Here is a 19602-nt window from a genome sequence, read left to right on the forward strand (position 1 = left end):
CCTTGTCTTTGAACTCAAGCAGCAGTAGCATCAACCTCTATTAAAACATAACCATCTCCTATAGAGGAGCTGAAGGATGTGCAATGAAAAGTGGAATAGGCAATATTTCATTATATTGTGCTAAGTGAAAAGTATTGTCAAGGGTGGCTAGAGCAAGTGCATATACAAATCTTACAAAATTTTAAACAAAGTGTTGCCCATAACATTTTTAATTTGATTCGCTCTGATATATTTAACTCCACATAAAGCAAGAGGCTCTAGAAATGAACGCCAAATTGTATCACTAACTCAAATAACCCTTGATAAAAATGATGCAATTGTTAAAAGGCATTATCATAATTATATGCATATCTAAATATACATTTGAAGATATCTAAGAAAATGCTCCAATCTACACAAATAGCTGTGCTTAAACCATTATACCACTATAATGTCGTCCCTTGGAGACACATTAGCATCATCCTAAGAATGATATATGACAATTACCATAAAATGATAAAACCAATGATACACATCATCCTCAGGATTCCCACAAAAAAACTTTAGCCAAATGTGAGGATTGGCAGCAAAAGTAGGAGTTGTATCATGCACCATAAATACTACCATCAATTAAATTTGATTGTTCAACTACAATTGCATAGCATCGAGTAATAGATTTAAACAATGCAAAAGCTAAATTTAAACCAAAATCCCAAATCCAAACACTCTTTAGAAACAATTAAAATTACCTCTTATCTTCACTATGTGAGTGCATAAAATATAGAAATAGAATACAAAAATATATATATTAATTTAGTTTATATATAGGAGCAAGTGGTTTAAATTGAAACCAATCTTATGGATATCAAAATCTCACTATACTAATATTAATGTAAGGCCATTAATATTAATATATGGCATTATAGCCATACACTTGGACCTCACATATACTAATAATAATAAATTATAATTATCTAATTTTTAAAAATATAGTCTAAAGGGGAAGATATTAAATGTTAATTAATATAATTATTTTAAAATTTACATATATTCAATAACTATGTGATAAAAAAATTGGCATTTATAAATGAGTTTTTAACACTTTTTAGTGATTATAATTTATCTATTACCAATTAATTTTAGGCTGTCACTAATTTTAATTGCAACTCACTCAAAATAAAATATATAACTTTAATTTTAAAACATTGATTATTAGAATGTAAATAAATATTAAAAAAATTATAATAATAAAATCATCCCATTATCTTTAATATATTTGAATATCATTGCCTTATATATATTTTTATATAAAAATATTTAATATATAATTATTACTGATATTAAAAATTTTGCTATAAATGAATAAATATTTAAAATTGAAAATTTTAAGATTTATAAAAGTTCAATTATCTTATCTTATTAATCTTAATTTAGCTTTATTGGAATATAATCTAGATAAAATAATTCTGTATAATAAGTTAGTTAAAAGTTAGTAACTTTCTTTTCCATTCTTAACATATATTACATCTGAATAATTTGTGAATGGGTATAATAGCCAATGGAGAAGCATCTAAGTGAGTCATTAATAGGTTAAAGGAGGATCAAAAAAATCAAGTTTTGGAGGAGAATATGGTGCAATACATCACATAAAATTTAAAATTTTACAATGACATTTGTAAAATAATATATTTTATCTTTACATAGGAAGTCCCTTCAAAATCTAGAGCTCTTTATGATAAAATATATTTTACTACATAACAAATTAAGAAATGCTAGCATTTGCAAAGTGTCAATAGTTATAACTATGAGGAATTTGAAACCAAGTAGTGTAACCTTCCTCCACACTCTTGGCGTGTGCTGCCATGCTGGTGTTATGCAGGAGGCGAGGGAAGATTTTCCAAAACATGAGTAGTAACTATAAAATAAACACAGATGACCTTTATAGTGGATTGCTGGGGAGAGGCAACATTTGCCATGGTGGCAAGCATGCCTTTCCTGCTTGACTCAAAAAAGAGTGGATGCCTCTCTAATTGTCAAAAGTGGAACAATAAAATTGTGTTTGATTCTCTGAAGGACATTGAAGATGTTTCCTACTAAGGTGTGAATATTTTTTAACTAAGTATTAAAGTAGACAAAATTAGTTAAAGACTGAAGGTTAGAAATTTGGCCATCTTCAATAACACTACCTCTGCAATAATCTTGCAACATATTTTGATTTTGTAAGGATTAATATTACTCCTACAAAGTCATTATTAAATCAAAAGTGGTGTCATTCTAATCATGACTATCTAATTACAAGATTTTAAACTGCTTACAAAAACAATCCGTCCGCTCTTTGCAAAATGAAAGATGCAATAATTATTAACAGTATATTGATAAATAAATCCTCTCTTTTTTTAAGTTTCAAAATTCAATGCACTCGAAGTATAAAGATTGGCCATCAAAATGTAGGCAGCACAGTCCTCATCCTCCATCTCCTTGAGAGAATCAAAAGCAACCTTGGCAAACTCCACATTGCCCCACTTGTGACAATTCCCCAAGAACGTCATCCACACCTTTGCGTCGGGCTGGAAAGGCATGCCCGCCACCATCGCAAACGCCTCCTCGAGATGGTTGCCTCTCCCCAGCAAATCTACCATGCAAGTGTAATGCTCCATCCGCGCCTCCATTCCATAGTCACAGCTCATGCTCTGGAAGATCTCCCTCGCCTCCTCCACAAGCCCGGCATGGCAGCACACCCCAAGAGCGTGGAGGAAAGTTACACCGCTCGGTTGGATTCGCTCCCTTTTCATGGATTCCAAGAGCCCAAAAACGCTTGGAGCGTCACCCTGGCGAGTAAATCCAGCAATCAAAGCGTTCCAAGCCACCACCTCCTTGGTTTTCATGGAGTCGAAAACTTGCTTGGCTTCGTGCATGGCTCCACACTTTCCATAGAGATCGATGAGCGAGTTTGCCACCTGGTGTTCTAGCAATGATCCGGAGGAATCGAGAACTTGGCGATGGATACATTGTCCTATTTCCAAGTTGGACGAGGAGACGCAAGCCTTGAGCGCTGCTACGAAAGTGGCCGAGTTTGGACGACACTGATCGACGTGGTGTTCTTGTTGCATCAACGCGAAGAGTCCGAGAGCTCGCGAGGATTGATCGGTTAGTGCGTAGCCGAGTATGAGAGCGCTCCATGAAACTACGTCCCGCTGGAGCATTCTATCAAAGGCTCGCTGGGATCCAGGCATGAATCCACACTTTGCGTACATGTCCACCAGCGTGTTCCCGAGATAAGTATCCAAGTTCTTGTGATCTTCCTCGAGCTGCGAGTGGATTTCCAGGCCTCTACTCAGCGCATTCTTCTTGACGAGCAGAGCTGGAGGATCTGAAAGAGATACTCTCGTCCCGGTCTCCATAGCTGCGAGGTTCGAGCAAGCGTTTAGAGCAGCAATGTATGTCCTAGAGTCGGGAGTGAATCCTTCCTGCCGCATTGCCGCGAAGAGCTTGAGCGCTTGCTCACCATCCTGTGCTTGCGAGTATCCCATTATCAGCGTCGTCCAAGAAACCACGTCCTTGATCGCCATTCTCTCGAAAGCTTGCCTCGCGAGAGCCATGCTACCACACTTAGCATACATGTCCACGAGAGCGCTTCCCACGAAAACATCCTCCTCGACTTCCCGGCCGAGCGTTTCCTCGAGTTCGCTGTGAAGAGAAACTCCTGTCGAGAGAAAAGCTCTCCCCGAGAAGTTGGAGAACTCTTCTTCAATTGAGAAAGTTTTAGTTCGCTCGCCTGGATGATCGTCGATCTTGTTTCTTTCCTGCTCTCCAAGGACGCCGCAAGCGGTGAAAGCCGCGATGAAAGTTCTCGAGTCCGGAACGAACCCCTCGAGCTTCATCTGCTGGAAGAGGCCGAGAGCTCGCTCCGGCTGGCCGCACTGCGAGCTTCCCATGATGATCGAGTTCCAGGAGACGATGGTTTGCTGCGGGATGCTGTCGAAGAGCTGCCACGCCGAAAGGATCCTCGCGAACTTCGCGTACATGTCGAGCAGCGTATTTGTAACCGACGCTTTCAGCTGAAAACCATCACTCCTCAAGACTTTCCCGTGAAATATCCTTCCCTGTTCAAGCCAACGAGCCTCTCTCGACGACGATCCCAGGGACACGCAAGCTTTGATCGCAGCGATCAAAGTCACGGCATCCGGCTCCAGCTTTTCTCTCAGCATTCCAGCGTAAAGATCCAGAGCTTCTTCGCCATGGCCGTTTAGAGCGTATCCCATGATGAGAGCGTTCCAGGAGACGACGTTGCGGGCTCTAATCTCCTCGAAAACTCCCCGAGCAGCAACCATGGTTCCACACTTTGCGTAGAAATCCACCAGAGTGTTCTCCAAGAACACGTCCGAGTCGACGCCTCGCTGCCTGGCTCGCGAGTGAATCCGCGAGCCTCGCTCCAAAGCAAGTTTTCTTCGATCGACCTCTCTTGCGAGGCTTGAGCAAGCAGTGACAGCGGCGGCGTAAGCTCGAGCGTCGAGAAGAAGGCCACCATCGTTTTCCATCTCTTGGAAAAGTTCCAGAGCTTTCTCCGCGTCTTTCCTGTGGATGTGTCCCAAGATCATGGAAGTCCACGAGACGACGTCGCGACGGATCATCCCGTGGAAAACCACGCTCGCTTCTTCCATGCTTCCACACTTGGCGTAAAAGTTGACGAGGCTGTTCTCCAAGTTCATATCCATCGCCGTTGCTCGAGCAAAGCTGTGAAGAACTCTCCCTCGCTCCAGCCATGGTATTTTCTTGCCGCCACCTGCCTCTCTTTCTTTCCCAGCGACGTTGGCGAAGCAATTCAAAGCAGCGATCAGAGCTGGAGGCTGTGGATCGATGCCTTTGTCGATCATGCGAACGAGGAGCTGGAACACGAGCTCTCCCTCGCAGCACTGCGAGTATCCGATGATCATGGAGCTCCAAATCGCTGCGTCGCGGCAGGACCCGATGGCGGACTCAAAGATCCTGCGAGCTTCCACTGTTCTTCCAAACTTGGCCAGCATCTCTATCAGAGCTCTCGCGACGCAAGCGTCCAGATCGATCGCAGCTCTCTGGAACTGCGAGTAAACCTCCAGTCCTCGTTGATCGTCCTCCAAACTCGAGCAAGCTGTGAAGGCCCCGGCATAAGTTCGCGAAGTTGGCTTGATAGATCCTTCTTTTTCCATCCGAGAGAAGATCTCGAGGGCCAGCGCTGCTTGTCCGCTCGATGCAAACCCCTGGATGATCGAGTTCCAAGTCACCTCGTCCTTCACTTCCATCCTCTTGAAGATCTCGCGAGCTTCTTGGACCGATCCACACTTCGCGTACGCGTCAAGCAACGAGTTTCCGACGAACAAGTCGAGCTCGCAGCCACTTCTTCGCGCTTGAGCCTGGATTTTCTTCACAGAATCCACACGACGATCACTCAAGCTGGAGCAAGCCTTGATAGCAGCGACGAAAGTCCGTGAGCTCGGCATGAATCCCTCCTCTTGCATGCGATCAAACAGCTCCAACCCACTTCCACCCTGCCCGCTCTGCGCCAGTCCCAGGATCATCGAGTTCCACACCACCTCGTCTCGAGAGCTATCCATCTTCTCGAAAACTTTCGTGGCCTCGCCAATGCTTCCACACTTGATGTACATATCCACGAGCGAGCTGGCGACGAAAGTGTGTCTCTCGAGCCCGGCCTTGGTGATCTCTTCATGCAAAACTCTTCCTCGATCCAAGCTTGAAACCTTGACGAGAACTCCAAGTCCATCGATCTTGAATCCCTGTTCTTGAGCTGCCAAGCTCGAGCAGGCTTTGAGAGCCGCCACGAAAGTCCGAGAGTCCGCCGACAAGATCTTCTCCTCTCGCAAGCGCGCGAAGAGATCCAAAGCTTGCGAGCTTTCCCCGTTAACAACACACCCCATGATGATCGAGTTCCAAGAGACCAAGCTGCGATGGACCATGCTCTCGAAGATCTTCCTGGCCTCCACCAAGCTTCCACACTTGGAGTACATATCCACCAGGCTGTTTGATACGCAAATGCTGGCTGCGGCATCGCGGTTCTTGCAGCTCCAAAAGGAAGAGATATTTTTCTCCGCTGGTAAATCTCTAGAACTCTGAGAACTTTCTTCTCCGGCGTTTTGATCGCCTTGAAGCTCGGCATGGATCTTCTTTCCGGCTTGTAAATCCCTGGATACGGCGCAGGCCTTGAGAGCAGCGACGAGGATGGACACGCTTGGCCTTAGCTTACCTTGTCGTGCTTTCTCATAGTTTCTGAGAGCTTCCTTGGCATCGAATACCGGCCGCTTACCTCTTGGCTGTGCCACATTCCTGTTTCTATCGCTTTCGATCGCGCTACCCTAAGCGACCTGTTTTAGGGTTCTTCCGCAATATAGGGGTTTATAGCTTGCCCTTGAGAGAATGAGCATTGTGAAAGAAGTATCGCTTGCCCCTGGAAAGATTTGCAAATCCTTCTTGTGTTCCTTCCTCAATTCATGGGTGTAGCTTTAGTGCTCATCATCGGTCGGTCTCGAGCGTTCGATTTATGCTAAGAGTTGTGAGTGCCCTTTTGATTTCAGCGCATACTAACACCGATCGCTGCTTCAGTTGCTGCAAACTGGATTGGACAGCCGGCAATAGATTCCTTCCTCCAAAAGCTGCCGGAAAGGATTTGCATCCACTGTGCGAGAGGAACAAAAACTTTGGAAGTTCAAGCGTAGAGGACGATGGCCTGTAGCAGTGTTGGCGTTGTTGGTAGCGTTCTGTGGTGGCGGTGGGGCTGTCAAGTTACACACAGGCTTTAGCGTTAAGGTGACACAGCAATTGGATCACTCTCAGAGATTGAGAATGCGACACACAAGTCTTGGCAGTGAGCGTGCTTCAAATGCTTTGCGCCACCATTACGTGGATCGCTTGCGCTGGATCTCCTCGGATCTCCAACAAACTCTAGAACTTGTCGCTTACCACTTCATGAATTATTGCTTGCATCAAATAAAAGAGTGGCTTTACTATTTCTTCTCTCTCTAAAAGCTATGGGCGCTGGGTGCTGGGCTCCTAGACGATGTGGTATGGTGAGGAGCGAAGTGGGGCTATGGCGGCGAAGCGTTTTTCTCTCAGTGAAGATTTGGATGTCTTGTGTTGATGGATATGGCGTCATTGTGCTCCTATGGGTACCTCTCTTTAGCGAGAAGCTGGAAAGCGCATCTCTTGACGGATGGGTATGGCGATTTCTCTCGGTGAGGAGCTGGATACGCGTTGTGTGGGGAGTCCGCACAAGGAAAATTTCAAATCGCCAATGAACCGGCGTCGATTACCAGCAACGAGTGCAGCCCTATCACAGCCAATACTAGCCACCACCTCAAGTCACAGGGTTGGCCATGGTAGGGTAGCGTTTACAAACACGATTGCAAGAGTGTCACAAAGCCATTAACTTCTCCTCAGGGGCATCCTCATCCCGCCACCCCAGGCATGCCACTACAAACCATGACCCCAAACTCCATTGAACATTCCATGACCAGCGCCACTCCACCACTGCTACAAGAACATTGCACAACTTTCATCATCAACCCTCAGCCTATGCAAGCTACACCATTGAGCATTTTTGTGACCACTTTTGCAGAACTTTTCACATCTGCTAGAAAACGATTGCTCCATCCACAATCACTACATGAGAATGAGCATCTCGGAGCACTCATATCTGCTGGTATGTGAAGCCTTACCTAGGGAACAACGGCTTCACTCACTTTGGACGAGCGGATTCGTGAGACATCACCAATCTCACTTACTAAACCTGTAACATGTACTGATAGTTCTTGAATTGCTCCACAAAGCCAAGCATACTGGACTATACATGTCTTGGTCTTTCAAGTGTTGCAAACTCTGTCTTGGACTTTTCTCTTTGCTGCATCCACCAGTAAAGCTCAACCTTTGCAACATTGTAAACTTGTTGTAAGTCTTGGTACTGAAGAGTGGCTTGAATAGAGTGGTCGAGGAGGATCCCCACACCACAACCACTTCAGTGTCATATTGGGAAGAGCTGAACTGGGACAACAAAGCTAGTGAGGCTTCACTAGCTCTCCATTGGGACTATGTGGTCCTAGGAACTATATGCGAGTGGTTAAAAGCCCTCCATGACAACCAATCTTTACATACTCAATGGGATTCACATGCCAAACATGTGAATGATCGAAGCAGGAATAGAATATCATCTCATCTGCTGGTCGGACGAGAATATATAGTGTAGATCACAGACATCGACCTTTGAACCACCCCAATCGTTGCACAATTGCAGCCATAGCGAGACGATAATGAGGACGCAACCTGAGCAGCAGCCAAGCCACCGAACCCAAGAGAATGAATCAGCTGGAATAACCTCACGGATGCTCTCCATGGTGGGGACCATGCCAAGAAGCCCCATCTCGAAGGTCGGCTCGCCAAAACACCTAACCACCACCTGGATCATCTCAAAGACTTGGGGCCCTGGACATCACCCCGACAGTGAGGCACAGGATCTTTCAAAACATCAACTGTATGTCAAAATCGCTGTGCTGCCACTCGAGACTGGATACCTGGCTTCCATAGTCAGCATGTAGCCTTGCTGATTTCTTGTGCACCATAGTAGAGAGGCTGCAGCATCTAATCCCAAGTCCATATGCTAAGAGCAGAGTCTTCTCAAGGTTTACTGTCCATTGCATTCAGTTGACATCTGAACCAACCGTGAAACTCTGGGACCATATCCCAATATCCTAAATTCAGGCACTGTGGACAATTCCATCCCTAGATATGCTTTTTTTCCAGATGCCTGGATTGGTTGCTTTGAAAGGTAGACTCTGCCCGACTGGGGCTCCAGGCAATGCACCTACTAGCCTGATACCATGGTTGGAGCGTCAATTGCCCCTCTCTCCCCTTTCCATGGATTTCTCTCCAACGCCACGCATGCAGCGCTCACGGCATATCTATCTCATGCCAACTGCCAGAGTTCCCATTTCAGTAAGCAGGGGGCACAAGACTTCCAGCCGTGGTCCCATGCCCCACTGGCGCTTCTTCAACTTCTAATGCTATGACACGTAAAGCGTGCGTAAGAAGTTCTAGACCACATCTCACGTTCCATTATATCTCACGTTCTCACGTTCTCACGCTCATCTCGCGTTCCATTATATAATGCCCGTGCTTAAGGGGTCTTACAATTGACAGGGATTGACAGCGTAGTGTGCTTTTACTGGCACGGTAGTCAAGATAAGTATAAGATTAATTATAAGATTAACCATATTATATTACAATATATTATTATGATTATATGCCAAAGGAATTTAAATATGTAATTACTATAAGAAAATAATTCGGGATTGTCAACTTGATCACTCTTGCTGAGAGCATGCTTTACGCAGCGGCCTTCGTTACTGCTGGCCCGCAAAATTTTGGTGGAGTCCCAGTTTTCTTTCGATTCCGTGTATATAAGCAGCAAATCCAAAACACCAAGCCATCATCTTCTCTTATTCTCTCTCGATTCCCATCCATGGCTTTTGCAAGGTCCGTTCTGCTCATGCTCCTGGTGCTCGCCATGGTTGCGACACTTGCTCCCGCGCAGCCGTGCTCCCTACGCGATCCCGAGGGCATTCTGAGGTGCATCAGAAGAGCTATGGGCGATCCAACCAAAATCGCAGAGTGCTGCAGTCACTTGCTGCCCATTTGCGTTTGCAAACCCGCGGTGAAACAACTCTTCCCTCAGTGCTGCCCTTGAGCTTCAACGTTCAAAGGTTATAATCTTTCTCTTTTTTCTTCTCACGCTTCTCTCATGATTTGTTTGCTCCAGGGAAAAGGAGCGCAGCTGCAATGCAAGTATATGTACTCCTGGGGACTCGAAATGAAGCAATAATAATCTATATCAATGTTCTTATTGATTATGTTTGTAACTTAGAAATGCAACAACAACGCTTAAACTTGCACTTTTGCGTTTATAAGTCTGCAACAGCATGCCGCTCTCGCAATCCATCATGGCCAAAATGGAGAAGTCATCTGGCAAGTGCTGCACCGCGAGTCTGCCTCCGCAAGAATGACTGTTTTGTTCATTCTAGAAAAATGCAAGAGTGTGCAAGACGGTTGACGGCTGAGGGCCTTCCGGAATAGCTCCTCTTCATCACGTAGTCTAAACGCTCACTCTTTATTTGCTTCGCTGCTTTGGCTTACAACACTGCCTGCTGATTCTCACTTTGACGAGTCTTCTTTGATCCGACTATCAGGTCTCGCCTTCCAGCACTTCCACTGCCTTCTCTCTTTCTCTACTAAGGGAGAGAAAAAATGAAAGCGGAGAGCGAGAAGCCTGTCATTCACATGTAAAGCTCGCATGAATGCCTTACCATACACATATCTTACGGGGATTGAGAGCTCTGACACTATCTGTAGCAGTGACTGTGCGTTGTGACCATCTTATTTAGTCACGAGTTTATTCTCCGTGACCACCGTGCAAACAAGGTTGGCATACTAATTACGTGCCAAAAGAAGCAGCCAACATTCTACCATCCAGATCTTGCTTATTCGATCCAGATCCTTAAGATTGAAACCTGGATCACTTTGCTGAGAGCATGCTTTTCTCAGCAGCCTTCCACACAAGCTTGGGTTCCCAACATAGCTCGAGTTGAGGAATGTGCTGAACTGGCCACCCCCGCTCATTAAATGACAGGTTGAGTGATGACAAAGTGTTCACCTCTTCAAACTCCATTGGAATCTCTCCGTACAAGCAATTCATCTGCGGAGTCTTCTGGGGAGCCTATATGATAGATGTTGTGGTGTGACAAGTTGAGATATCGAATGCTGATTAACCCTCCAAGGCTTGGTGGAACCTCTCCACTTGAGTTAGATGACAAGTCCAGCAGAGTAGTCGTCCAAAAAACATATTCCTAGCCCATATTCTCTCGTCCTTTGATTTGCAGAAAGTCTTGGTGATGATCCCCATATCCCCATCATGTTAGTGGGGACTACCAATAGGTATTTGTACCAGTGAGCAATTGCCAAGAGAATCTGGTATAGTACTGTTGAGCATTCCAAGCTTAACTGGAATTTCTCCATGACTATTGTTGTTGGAGAGACTAAGCACTTGAAGGGTTTTCAAGTGTCCAAACTCCTTTGGAATGTCTATTGTTTAGATTCATGTCCTTGAGCTTCAACAGCTTTCTCATTATTTCAATTGGAATACCGCCAATAAATTCCCTTTTGAATGCCATTCTTAGAGAGGTTAGTGACCTAGAGAAGAAGTTTATCCAAAGAACTTGCTAATAGAAATAGACAAAGAAGCTAATTATTAAACGTAGCGATCGGTTTTGTTCTTTTTGCAAGGGTGGTGGCAATGATTCTAAGAACAAAGTAGCTTGGAAGGGCCTTTCTTGGGGAATGGTAATTCTTCTTCACCAAGTTACGCTTGAGAACTTGGCCAGGATTTCAATGCTTTCTTGGCATTGTCTTGCCTTCTCTTTTTTACTACAATTGAGCGTGATCGTGGCAAGTGATCCAACTGATTGATTAATGTGATTCTTTTTTCTCTTCTCTCGAGCTCGACCTAACTAGCAACGTGAATTGGGAGTGAACCATTCAGAGAATTTACCCCACTTTTTCTAAGGGTTTCCGCTTGTAAGGGTGTGCTCAGCTTTTCTTCATTTCCATTGAGCAAGGTAAGTACTTGATCCAGCAAGTTATGGTATGGTCCTCTCAATTTTTTTTCTCTTCAGTTGCTAGAACTTTCCAGCCGATAAGCGCTCGCATGAATGGCTTCCTTCATACACTCATACCATTATGGCGGCCATGTTCTGAGATACATGATTGCAAGCTCCGGGACAAAATCGGGTTTTTGTGGGTTTAGGGTTTAGGGCAAGGATGCAAGGCGCGGCAGTGTCGCCGGCGTCATCGTCTTCCTCGTCACAGCATCCCCTGTCGCGATTGAGCTTCGGCACAGCGGGCCACGCGCGCCTTGGATTTGCTCGCCAGAGATTTCCTTTCGGTACCAGTTTGTGTGTTTCTTCCGGCGATCAGGGAAATGCCGAGGATCTGGCCGCGGGATCAAACAGCAACAACGGCGTCCTCGTGCCGATGGAAGACCGCTCCGCCCCCGGGGTAGGAAAAAATTCTCGAAAAGTTTTTCTTTGATGCTGATTGGGATTTTTTAGGTGCCAGAGAATGCAAGCGAGCATTCTTCCAAGCTGACTTCCACTGCCGGTCTTTTTCGGACACCAATCTCTGGCGGAGTAGAGAGCGCTACTTCGTCTCACGGTTTGCCAAAGCCTGCTCTTGCCGTGAGGAACCTTATGGAACAGGCAATACCTCTTTTTTCTTTTTCCTTGCTTTCTTTTTGACTTGGAGATGAAAGAACTTTCTAGGCTCGATATGCTCATCTTTGTACGACTATGTCACGGATGCATCACCGCCGCTCGGGCTATCCGTTTGGAACTTTGGTGGACTTTGCTGCCGATGCTCACGGACGTAAGTAGATCAAACTGGTTGCTTTCTATTGACTTGTGAAATTGCAGATCCAGTTTTCTCTCTTTCGCCTTTGGAGATACACACCAGGAATTTGCTTGTTGATCCTCGGTGCACGCTCGTTGTTCAGGTTTTCAGTCGCGGGAGGAAAGAATAAGTTTTTCTAACGAAGTTTTTTATTTATTTTGTAGGTCCCTGGATTTAGTGGCCTTGGGAACGCTAGAGCTACACTTTTCGGAGATGTATATCCTCTTCCATCTGAGAAACAGGTACACCTTATCGTCAAGATTGATGTCAATCTTCCTTGTTGTTTTCAGGAGTGGGCGCATAAACAATACACGAAAAAGCATCAGCAGGGAGCCTCACACCAGTGGGGCAACTTTTATTACTATCAAATGGAGAGAATCAGGTACGGGAAAGGCGAGTTGAATTTTGTAGGAGAAGATAAAACTCGATTTTGGTGGTCCAGTGACATCCTTTTCGTGGGAGGATTTGGCACTGTAGCCTGGGTAGGCGTGGATGAATACGAATCTGTGCAGCCCGATGTCATAGCTGCTGATGGCGATGAAGATACACTCAAGGTAGCATTGACTGCTAGAATTTTTTTTATGTAGTTTCATCTCTTGACACGACTGCAGGCCTTGAATGCGATCTTCTCGAGACCACTCAAGGAAATGCTCGCCGCCGAGACCCAGACGGAAGTGGACGAGGCAGCGGTGATATCGATCGACAGCAGAGGCATAGATATCCGGGTCCGCCAAGGATCCAAGGTACTATTCTTCGCCTTTTCTTCTTTTTCTTTTTCGTGTTTCTTGTCGTGGGTGTATTATTTCAAGCTTGGCAAAGTTTCCTAAGTTTCCCCAGCCCCTTATGCAGTTCAATGTGCAGAGGTTACCATTCGACGGTGGTCATCCGGTGGAAACTCTGGACGAGGCCAAGGCAGCTCTTTCCAAGCTCATCAAGAAACGCTCCAGAAAGCACACGGCGAGCTAGAAGCAGCGTTTGTATCTACTGTACACTGATAACGAAGAAAAACAAAACACCAGGTAAGTGTTTCCTTCTTCCTTTGCGAAGCTGGAAAGTTTTCCAGATTCCAGAGACTTGTAAACGTAGAAGTCGAGCAAGAAGCTTCTTTTCTGGTGGTGACCACCAAAGAAGTGTTTTCTCTTCGAGGAGAGATGTGATTTTGATCATAGACAATGAAAGTTCTATCTTCCAGCCTTCTTTTTGCCCGCTACAGCACCTTTCTTCTTTCCTTTGCGCGTTCTTGCGTTGTTCTTGGTTCTCTGGCCCCTCACGGGCAATCCGGCCTGGTGTCTCTTACCCCGGTAGCACTGGATCTCGATCAAGTGATTGATCGCGAGCTGGTTAAATCTCCTCTAGAAAAGAAAAGAAAAGAGAACGTTTGAGAGAAAGGAAGATTTCTGATAGAAAATGGAACTTTGCGTTACCAGATCGCCCTCGATCATGTATTTGCCGAGCTCGTCACGGATTTTGGTGAGCTCCGCGTCGGAGAGATCCTTGGTTCGCTTGTTGTCCATGGCGCAGTCGAGAAGGATCTGGCGCGCGGTCGTCTGCCCCACGCCGTGGATGTACTGCAGCGACGACTCGATGCGCTTGTTGTTTGGGATCTCCACACCGCCAACGCGAGCGCATCGAATGCTCAGGCCCTTGGCAATCTATAATATACGAGCTGAATCCATGGCTCTTTCCAGATGATTTTAAGGCGAATGGCTTTTGCTAACCTTGAATGTTGGAGGTGAGGAGCGGCGAGACACTGTTCTTGAGAAACTCCATTGCTCAATCGGTGTTCTCACTGAGCAGGATGTCGCCACTGCCATAGCCATGCCTTCTGCCCTAATTTTATCCGCTAGAATCTAGAATATGCTATAATTAAATCAAAAGTTAACTCGAAGTAATAAATTAGTTGATTTGTTTTAATTAATCATCAAAGCTTGAGTAGCTCAGTTGGCCAGAGCGTGTGGCTGTTAACCACAAGGTCAGAGGTTCAACCCCTCTCTCAAGCGAATTTATAAAATAAAATACATCAAATATTTAGCTTAAATTTTTAATTAAATAACAAAGCTTGAGTAGCTCAGTTATCTATAATTATATATTAACCTCTAATTAATAAATAAAGCTTGAGTAGCTCAGTTGGTCAGAGCGTGTGGCTGTTAACCACAAGGTCAAAGGTTCGAAACCTCTCTCAAGCGAAGTTTATAACTTTTTTTAAATTTTAAATTTTAAATTTAATTTATACGCTTTAATTTTAACTAAAGGCTGGCGATAGGCTCGAGAAAATTTCTAATTTCTAGTTAGTGACCATGGAGCTACTAGGGCAGCGCAGTTGGGAATGGCAGATCGAGTAGCGGTGGAAGCGTCGAGGCTCCGCGGTAAGGTCGCGATTGTGACCGCGTCCACGCAGGGGATCGGATTTGGCATTGCTCGAAGGCTAGGATTGGAAGGCGCCTCGGTTGTTGTCTCCTCGCGCAAGCAGGTAACAAAAGGAATTTTTTGAGAGAATAGGTGTGCGTTTTGGGCGAAATTGGAGCTGACCGCTTTCAGAAAAATGTGGACGAAGCTGTTGCGTCTTTAAAGTCGCTTGGGATCGATGCCTTCGGAGTTGTGTGCCATGTTTCCGACGCTTCCCAGAGGCAGAATTTGATGCAAAAGACTGTCGATGTAAGTCTGACTTCTTCTCTCCTTGAAAAGCTTAGTTTTTTTTTTTTTTCCTTGTGCCTTGCAGAAATATGGTCGCATCGACATTCTCGTTTCCAATGCTGCCTCAAATCCGTCAGTGGACACTCTGGTGGAGATCTCCGACAAGGCTCTCGATAAACTCTGGGAAGTTAATGTCAAGGCCACTGTGCAAGTCATTCAGGTACAATCCAGCAGCTTAGTTTCGATCAAACTCTTTAAACTCCTTTTCTTTTGGCCTCTTTGGACAGGCGGCGGCGCCTCATCTATCAGAGGGCTCATCAATTGTGTTGATCTCCTCCATAGCCGGATATAATCCCTCCGCTGGCCTCGCCATGTATAGCGTCGCGAAAACAGCGTTGCTCGGACTGACAAAGGTCTGAATGTTTTCTTTTCTGTTCTCTCTGTTGGTTTTAAAGTTGTTCTCTCTTTCCAGGCGCTGGCGATGGAACTCGCTCCAAAAACTCGAGTGAACGGCGTCGCGCCGGGATTTGTGCCCACGCACTTCGCGAGCTACCTCACAGAGAACGAAGCTATCGTAAGTTCTTGGTTTCTCTTCTCGATGATCGCGTTGTCTTCGTCCATATCCTCGTTCTTTCGCAGAGATCAGGCATCGAGTCCCAGACGCTGCTGAAAAGACTCGGAACAGTGGACGACATGGGGGCGGCGGTAGCGTTTCTAGTCTCGAGTGACGCATCATACATCACTGGCGAGACCATTGTTGTAGCTGGAGGGATCCAAAGTAGACTATGAGACTTTGTGCCCTGGATCCACAGTAGTCTTGCTACAAATCGGATCCCATGGTAACTTAAAACGCTCCAAATGCCACAGCCAGCCTCTCGCTGTGGGGTTTCCACCTTCCCTCTGATCAACTAGCCTTGAAAATGTAGCCAACAATCGTCATTCTCATTTCCTCCCGTGTGACTTCCATCATCAACTAAAACGTATGATAAGAATTTTCACTTGGTCCAGACTTGTGGGGATTCTTCTCTCCAGGTACAGTCTTTCAAGGTTGATGATTTGGCACGAACTAGATCATCATCTCCCTTGCATTTTCCAAGCTTCTTAACACACAGTCCGTACGAGTTTTGGTTTTGGCGGGAATATAAAACCCTGGACTTTAGGGCAGAACGGTATAGACCGTCTGGTGTAGCCTCCAGATCCTGGACTTCACCTCCCACATTCTCCTTGTACGAGATTACCTCACGATTTCTACAAGCGGCTTGCTTCTTCTTACCGGACTGCGTGTTCCGCGTCATCGCTCTCGCTAGAGCGCTGGGCGCGGCGCCGACGATCCGATGGCGCTGGCAGCTAGCCCTAAAAGCCTAAGCCTCAAACTCGATCGGGCTAGGGATGCAGCGCTGTGCATCATTTTAGTCAAGGTAAGTTACTTGCTAAGTATTTCATCACTTTTACAAGTTTATTACAGATGGCCGTTTTGGCTATGTGTTTATCCTGTTGTTGCATCAAGTAATGCCAAAAACTTACTATACGTCGGTAAGGAAGTCATTGGGTAACATCTTCATTGGCAAGTAAGAACTTGTTCTAGTGACTATCTCAAACTTATTCTGGATTTAGCATGTGGAGCATATTGAAGATGACGGATCTGCTCACATTTGCGAAGGATGAAATACAAAACTGTCGTGCCAAACATCAAACCACTCTGCAGAACTTGATCAGGCAGGCATTTATGTATGTGTGTGCCGAGGAGGAGAGAAAGAAAAGTTGTTTTTGTTCTCAGTATAGTGCTGTATTTAATTGAAGGTTTTGCAGAGCTTCCTGTCGACTCCAGTCCTCCTGTCGATGCCTCTAGCTCTGCAGATCTTCATAGCAGTTCTATGGGGTATATATATTCCTTTATGCGAGTATTTGAAGCTTGTTTTAAATTTTCTTTCTGTTTCTATAGGTTAATCGGCCTGGCCCACTTGCGGCAAATCCCTCATTTTTTGAGTATATTAAGCATGTTTTATTTTCTTTTATGCATTTTTTGTGTATAGAAGTATTTCTTATCTTTGTTTTCTGTTTCTGTATCAAGGAAGATCAAATGGCAATTGTCACCTGTAACCCATCCTCCTTTCTTGGGTATATTGCTGTTAGTTAACTATTTTTATTTTCTTTTATGCATTTTTCTATGTTTATATGATTATTCTAAACTTTTCAAGCTAATAAAAAAGAGTGCACTTGGATTCTATAAATCAATTAATTAATTTTTTTTAATTGATTTTTTCAAATTCTGAAAAGAAAGTAAGCTTAATAGAAATTTTTGTGATCTTTGCTTTTTGTTTCTACATCAGTAGGATCTAGCTACAACTGTTTTTCCCGGCCCATCTTTAATGGATTCCTCCATTCTTGGGTATATTGAGCATGTTTTGTTTACTTTTATGCATTTTGTTATGTATAAATTTTTTTTTTATCTTTGCTTTTTATTTTTGTATTAGGGAAGATCAATGAGTAATCATTTTAACGATGGATCTTTCTTTTCTCAGGTATATTTAACATACTTTAATTTTTTTTGTGCATTTAGAAATTTTTCTGATTTTTTATTTGTTTCTTTATTAAGGGGGATTAAGTTTTGTCTGGCTCATTCGTGTCTTAGGCAATTGATAAAAACATTATTAATAGTGTGAACATTGGGTAAACAAGTGTTATTTTCTTTTCTTTATAGGTACTTTATTTATTCTCTTCTGAACATAAGTTGTTGCATGAAAATAATAATCTTCATGATCATTTTAAATTGGAATTTCATGAGTGAATAGATGTTAATGTAAATCAATGTTATTGATTTTCCATTAGTTGCTGACCTTTTTGTGCAAGAAATCAAGTTCAAGAGAAAAAACATAGTTTTGTGGATAATAGTAAATTTAATGAAGATGCTTATGAAATAATAGGTTTACAAATCTTGTTAATTTATAAAGAAATTTAAATTTTTAGTTACTGATTTTAAAAACTTATATACTTATATACTTATTTTTAAAATTAATAAGTGAATCTTAAATTAATAACTTATTATTTATATTGATAAAAATTTATAATTAAAAAATATTAATAACTTAACAAATCCAACATGTATGTTTAATCCTGATAAATTGTAAATTGGACACTTGAATCCAAGAATTAAAAAAAAAAACAACACACTTTGAGTTTCCATCCATATATAAAAAAATTTATTAAAAAATTAGTAATTATTTAATAGTAATAACATTATTATAATAAATTATTTAATCTCTAATTTAATACTACTAAAAACTTGGTGAGTTAGTCTTTCTAAATTTGTATTTATAGTTTTTACACTAAATAAATTAAAAATTATTTATATATTACAACTATTTAGAAAATATTAAAAATACACAACACTTAAAAAATGAGTTTATGATAAAACAGTTTAAAACACATAATATTTTGTTGAAAGTGTTAAGATATGATTGAAAACTATACTAATTTTATAAATTATTTTATTCTTCACTAATTTTTCTTTACAAAATGATTAACAACAATATTAGATTTAATTAATTAAGTTTCTATTGGTTAAAACCATAAGGTCCTTTCTCAACTAACATACATTTAAATTAAATTGTTCTAATAATTTTTCTAATTTACTAGTTATAGTTAAACATTACTCAAATTTGGCATTGCAGAAAGGCTAGGATTGGGAGGCACCTCGGTTGTTGTATTCGCACAAGCAGGTAACAAAAGGAAAATTTCAAGAGAATTGGGGATCAGTTCCTTGTAGGAGTTGAGGGCTATCGTTTTTTTAGAAAAATGTGGATGAAGCTGTTGCAAAGTCGCTTGGGTTGATGCCTTCGCCATGTTTCCGATGCTGCCCAAAGGCAAAATTTGATGCAAAAGACTGTCAATGTAACTCTGACTCTCCTTGAAAAGCTTTTTTTTTTTTTTTTTCTTGTGCCTTGCAGAAATATGGTCGCATCGATAGTCTCGTTTCCAAAGCTGCCTCAAATCCATCAGTGGACACTCTGGTGGAGATCTCCGACAAGGCTCTCGATAAACTCTTGGGAAGTTAATATCAAGGCCACTGTGCAAGCCATTCAGGTACAATCTAGCAAACTTAGTTTCGATCAAACTCTTTTAACTCCTTTTCTTTTGGCCTCTTTGGATAGGCCGCGGTACCTCCCGGGATTTGTGCCTGCCCACGCACTTCGCGAGCTACCTCACAGAGAACGGAGCTATCGTAAGTTTTTGGTTTCTCTTCTCAATAATCGCGTTGTCTTCGTCCATCTTCTCGTTATTTCGCAGAGATCAAACATTGAGTCCCAGACGCTACTGAAAAGACTCGGAACAGTGGACGACATGGAATCCCTCCAGCTACGACAATCGTCTCGCCAGTGATGTCACTCGAGACTAGAAACGCTACCGCCGCCCGCAGTAGACTATGAGACTATGAGAGAGATTGGCAAAAGCAGGACACTTAGAAGTGGTCTCACAAGTATTTATAAACATTTTTACAGACGTTTCTTC

At 43.4% G+C, this 19602-nt stretch overlaps 4 protein-coding genes, 2 long non-coding RNA genes and 2 other non-coding genes across 11 annotated transcripts; 6 read left to right on the top strand and 2 right to left on the bottom strand.

The window, feature by feature from the left end:
* Positions 1-2313: 2313 nt before the first annotated feature.
* On the bottom strand, positions 2314-6526 carry LOC112344653 (pentatricopeptide repeat-containing protein At2g39620-like). Its single transcript, XM_024669828.1, has one exon. The coding sequence runs from the start codon at positions 5979-5981 to the stop codon at positions 2376-2378; it is 3606 nt and encodes a 1201-aa protein (XP_024525596.1). The 5' UTR covers positions 5982-6526; the 3' UTR covers positions 2314-2375.
* A 2896-nt stretch (positions 6527-9422) lies between these two features.
* LOC112344631 lies at positions 9423-9911 on the top strand. Its single transcript, XR_002991772.1, has 2 exons — positions 9423-9722; positions 9779-9911. It is a non-coding gene; the product is annotated as an uncharacterized LOC112344631 (long non-coding RNA).
* Positions 9912-11511: 1600 nt separating this feature from the next.
* LOC9658789 lies at positions 11512-13611 on the top strand. Of its 4 annotated transcripts, none has more exons than XM_024669850.1 (10): positions 11512-11630; positions 11688-12069; positions 12123-12269; positions 12333-12435; positions 12483-12562; positions 12624-12674; positions 12750-12841; positions 12902-13013; positions 13071-13202; positions 13297-13611. In XM_024669850.1, the coding sequence occupies exons 2-10, from the start codon at positions 11833-11835 to the stop codon at positions 13423-13425; spliced, it is 1083 nt and encodes a 360-aa protein (XP_024525618.1). In that variant the 5' UTR covers positions 11512-11630; positions 11688-11832; the 3' UTR covers positions 13426-13611. The 4 variants fall into 4 exon arrangements, with proteins under 4 accessions (XP_024525618.1, XP_024525614.1, XP_024525615.1 ...); XM_024669846.1 differs by having other exon boundaries at positions 11513-11630; positions 12624-12701; XM_024669847.1 differs by having other exon boundaries at positions 11515-11630; positions 12624-12701; positions 13309-13611.
* On the bottom strand, positions 13464-14298 carry LOC9658790 (30S ribosomal protein S13, chloroplastic). Its single transcript, XM_002965109.2, has 3 exons — positions 14178-14298; positions 13884-14111; positions 13464-13811 (listed from the first exon to the last, which is right to left on the bottom strand). Exons 1-3 carry the CDS (start codon positions 14277-14279, stop codon positions 13641-13643), a joined length of 501 nt encoding a protein of 166 aa, XP_002965155.1. The 5' UTR covers positions 14280-14298; the 3' UTR covers positions 13464-13640.
* An 87-nt stretch (positions 14299-14385) lies between these two features.
* Positions 14386-14459, top strand: TRNAN-GUU. Its single transcript has one exon. It is a non-coding gene; the product is annotated as a tRNA-Asn (tRNA).
* Positions 14460-14571: 112 nt separating this feature from the next.
* TRNAN-GUU lies at positions 14572-14645 on the top strand. The gene has a single exon. It is a non-coding gene; the product is annotated as a tRNA-Asn (tRNA).
* Positions 14646-14764: 119 nt separating this feature from the next.
* On the top strand, positions 14765-16098 carry LOC9659947 (short-chain dehydrogenase/reductase SDRA). Its single transcript, XM_002964766.2, has 6 exons — positions 14765-14929; positions 14998-15114; positions 15179-15313; positions 15381-15506; positions 15566-15667; positions 15733-16098. The coding sequence occupies exons 1-6, from the start codon at positions 14786-14788 to the stop codon at positions 15880-15882; spliced, it is 774 nt and encodes a 257-aa protein (XP_002964812.1). The 5' UTR covers positions 14765-14785; the 3' UTR covers positions 15883-16098.
* A 2948-nt stretch (positions 16099-19046) lies between these two features.
* Positions 19047-19577, top strand: LOC112344680. Its single transcript, XR_002991815.1, has 3 exons — positions 19047-19176; positions 19245-19315; positions 19381-19577. It is a non-coding gene; the product is annotated as an uncharacterized LOC112344680 (long non-coding RNA).
* Positions 19578-19602: the final 25 nt, after the last annotated feature.

This window comes from Selaginella moellendorffii, unplaced genomic scaffold (genome assembly GCF_000143415.4).
Source record: "Selaginella moellendorffii unplaced genomic scaffold, v1.0 SELMOscaffold_5, whole genome shotgun sequence".
In the NCBI taxonomy this organism is placed as follows: domain Eukaryota; kingdom Viridiplantae; phylum Streptophyta; class Lycopodiopsida; order Selaginellales; family Selaginellaceae; genus Selaginella; species Selaginella moellendorffii.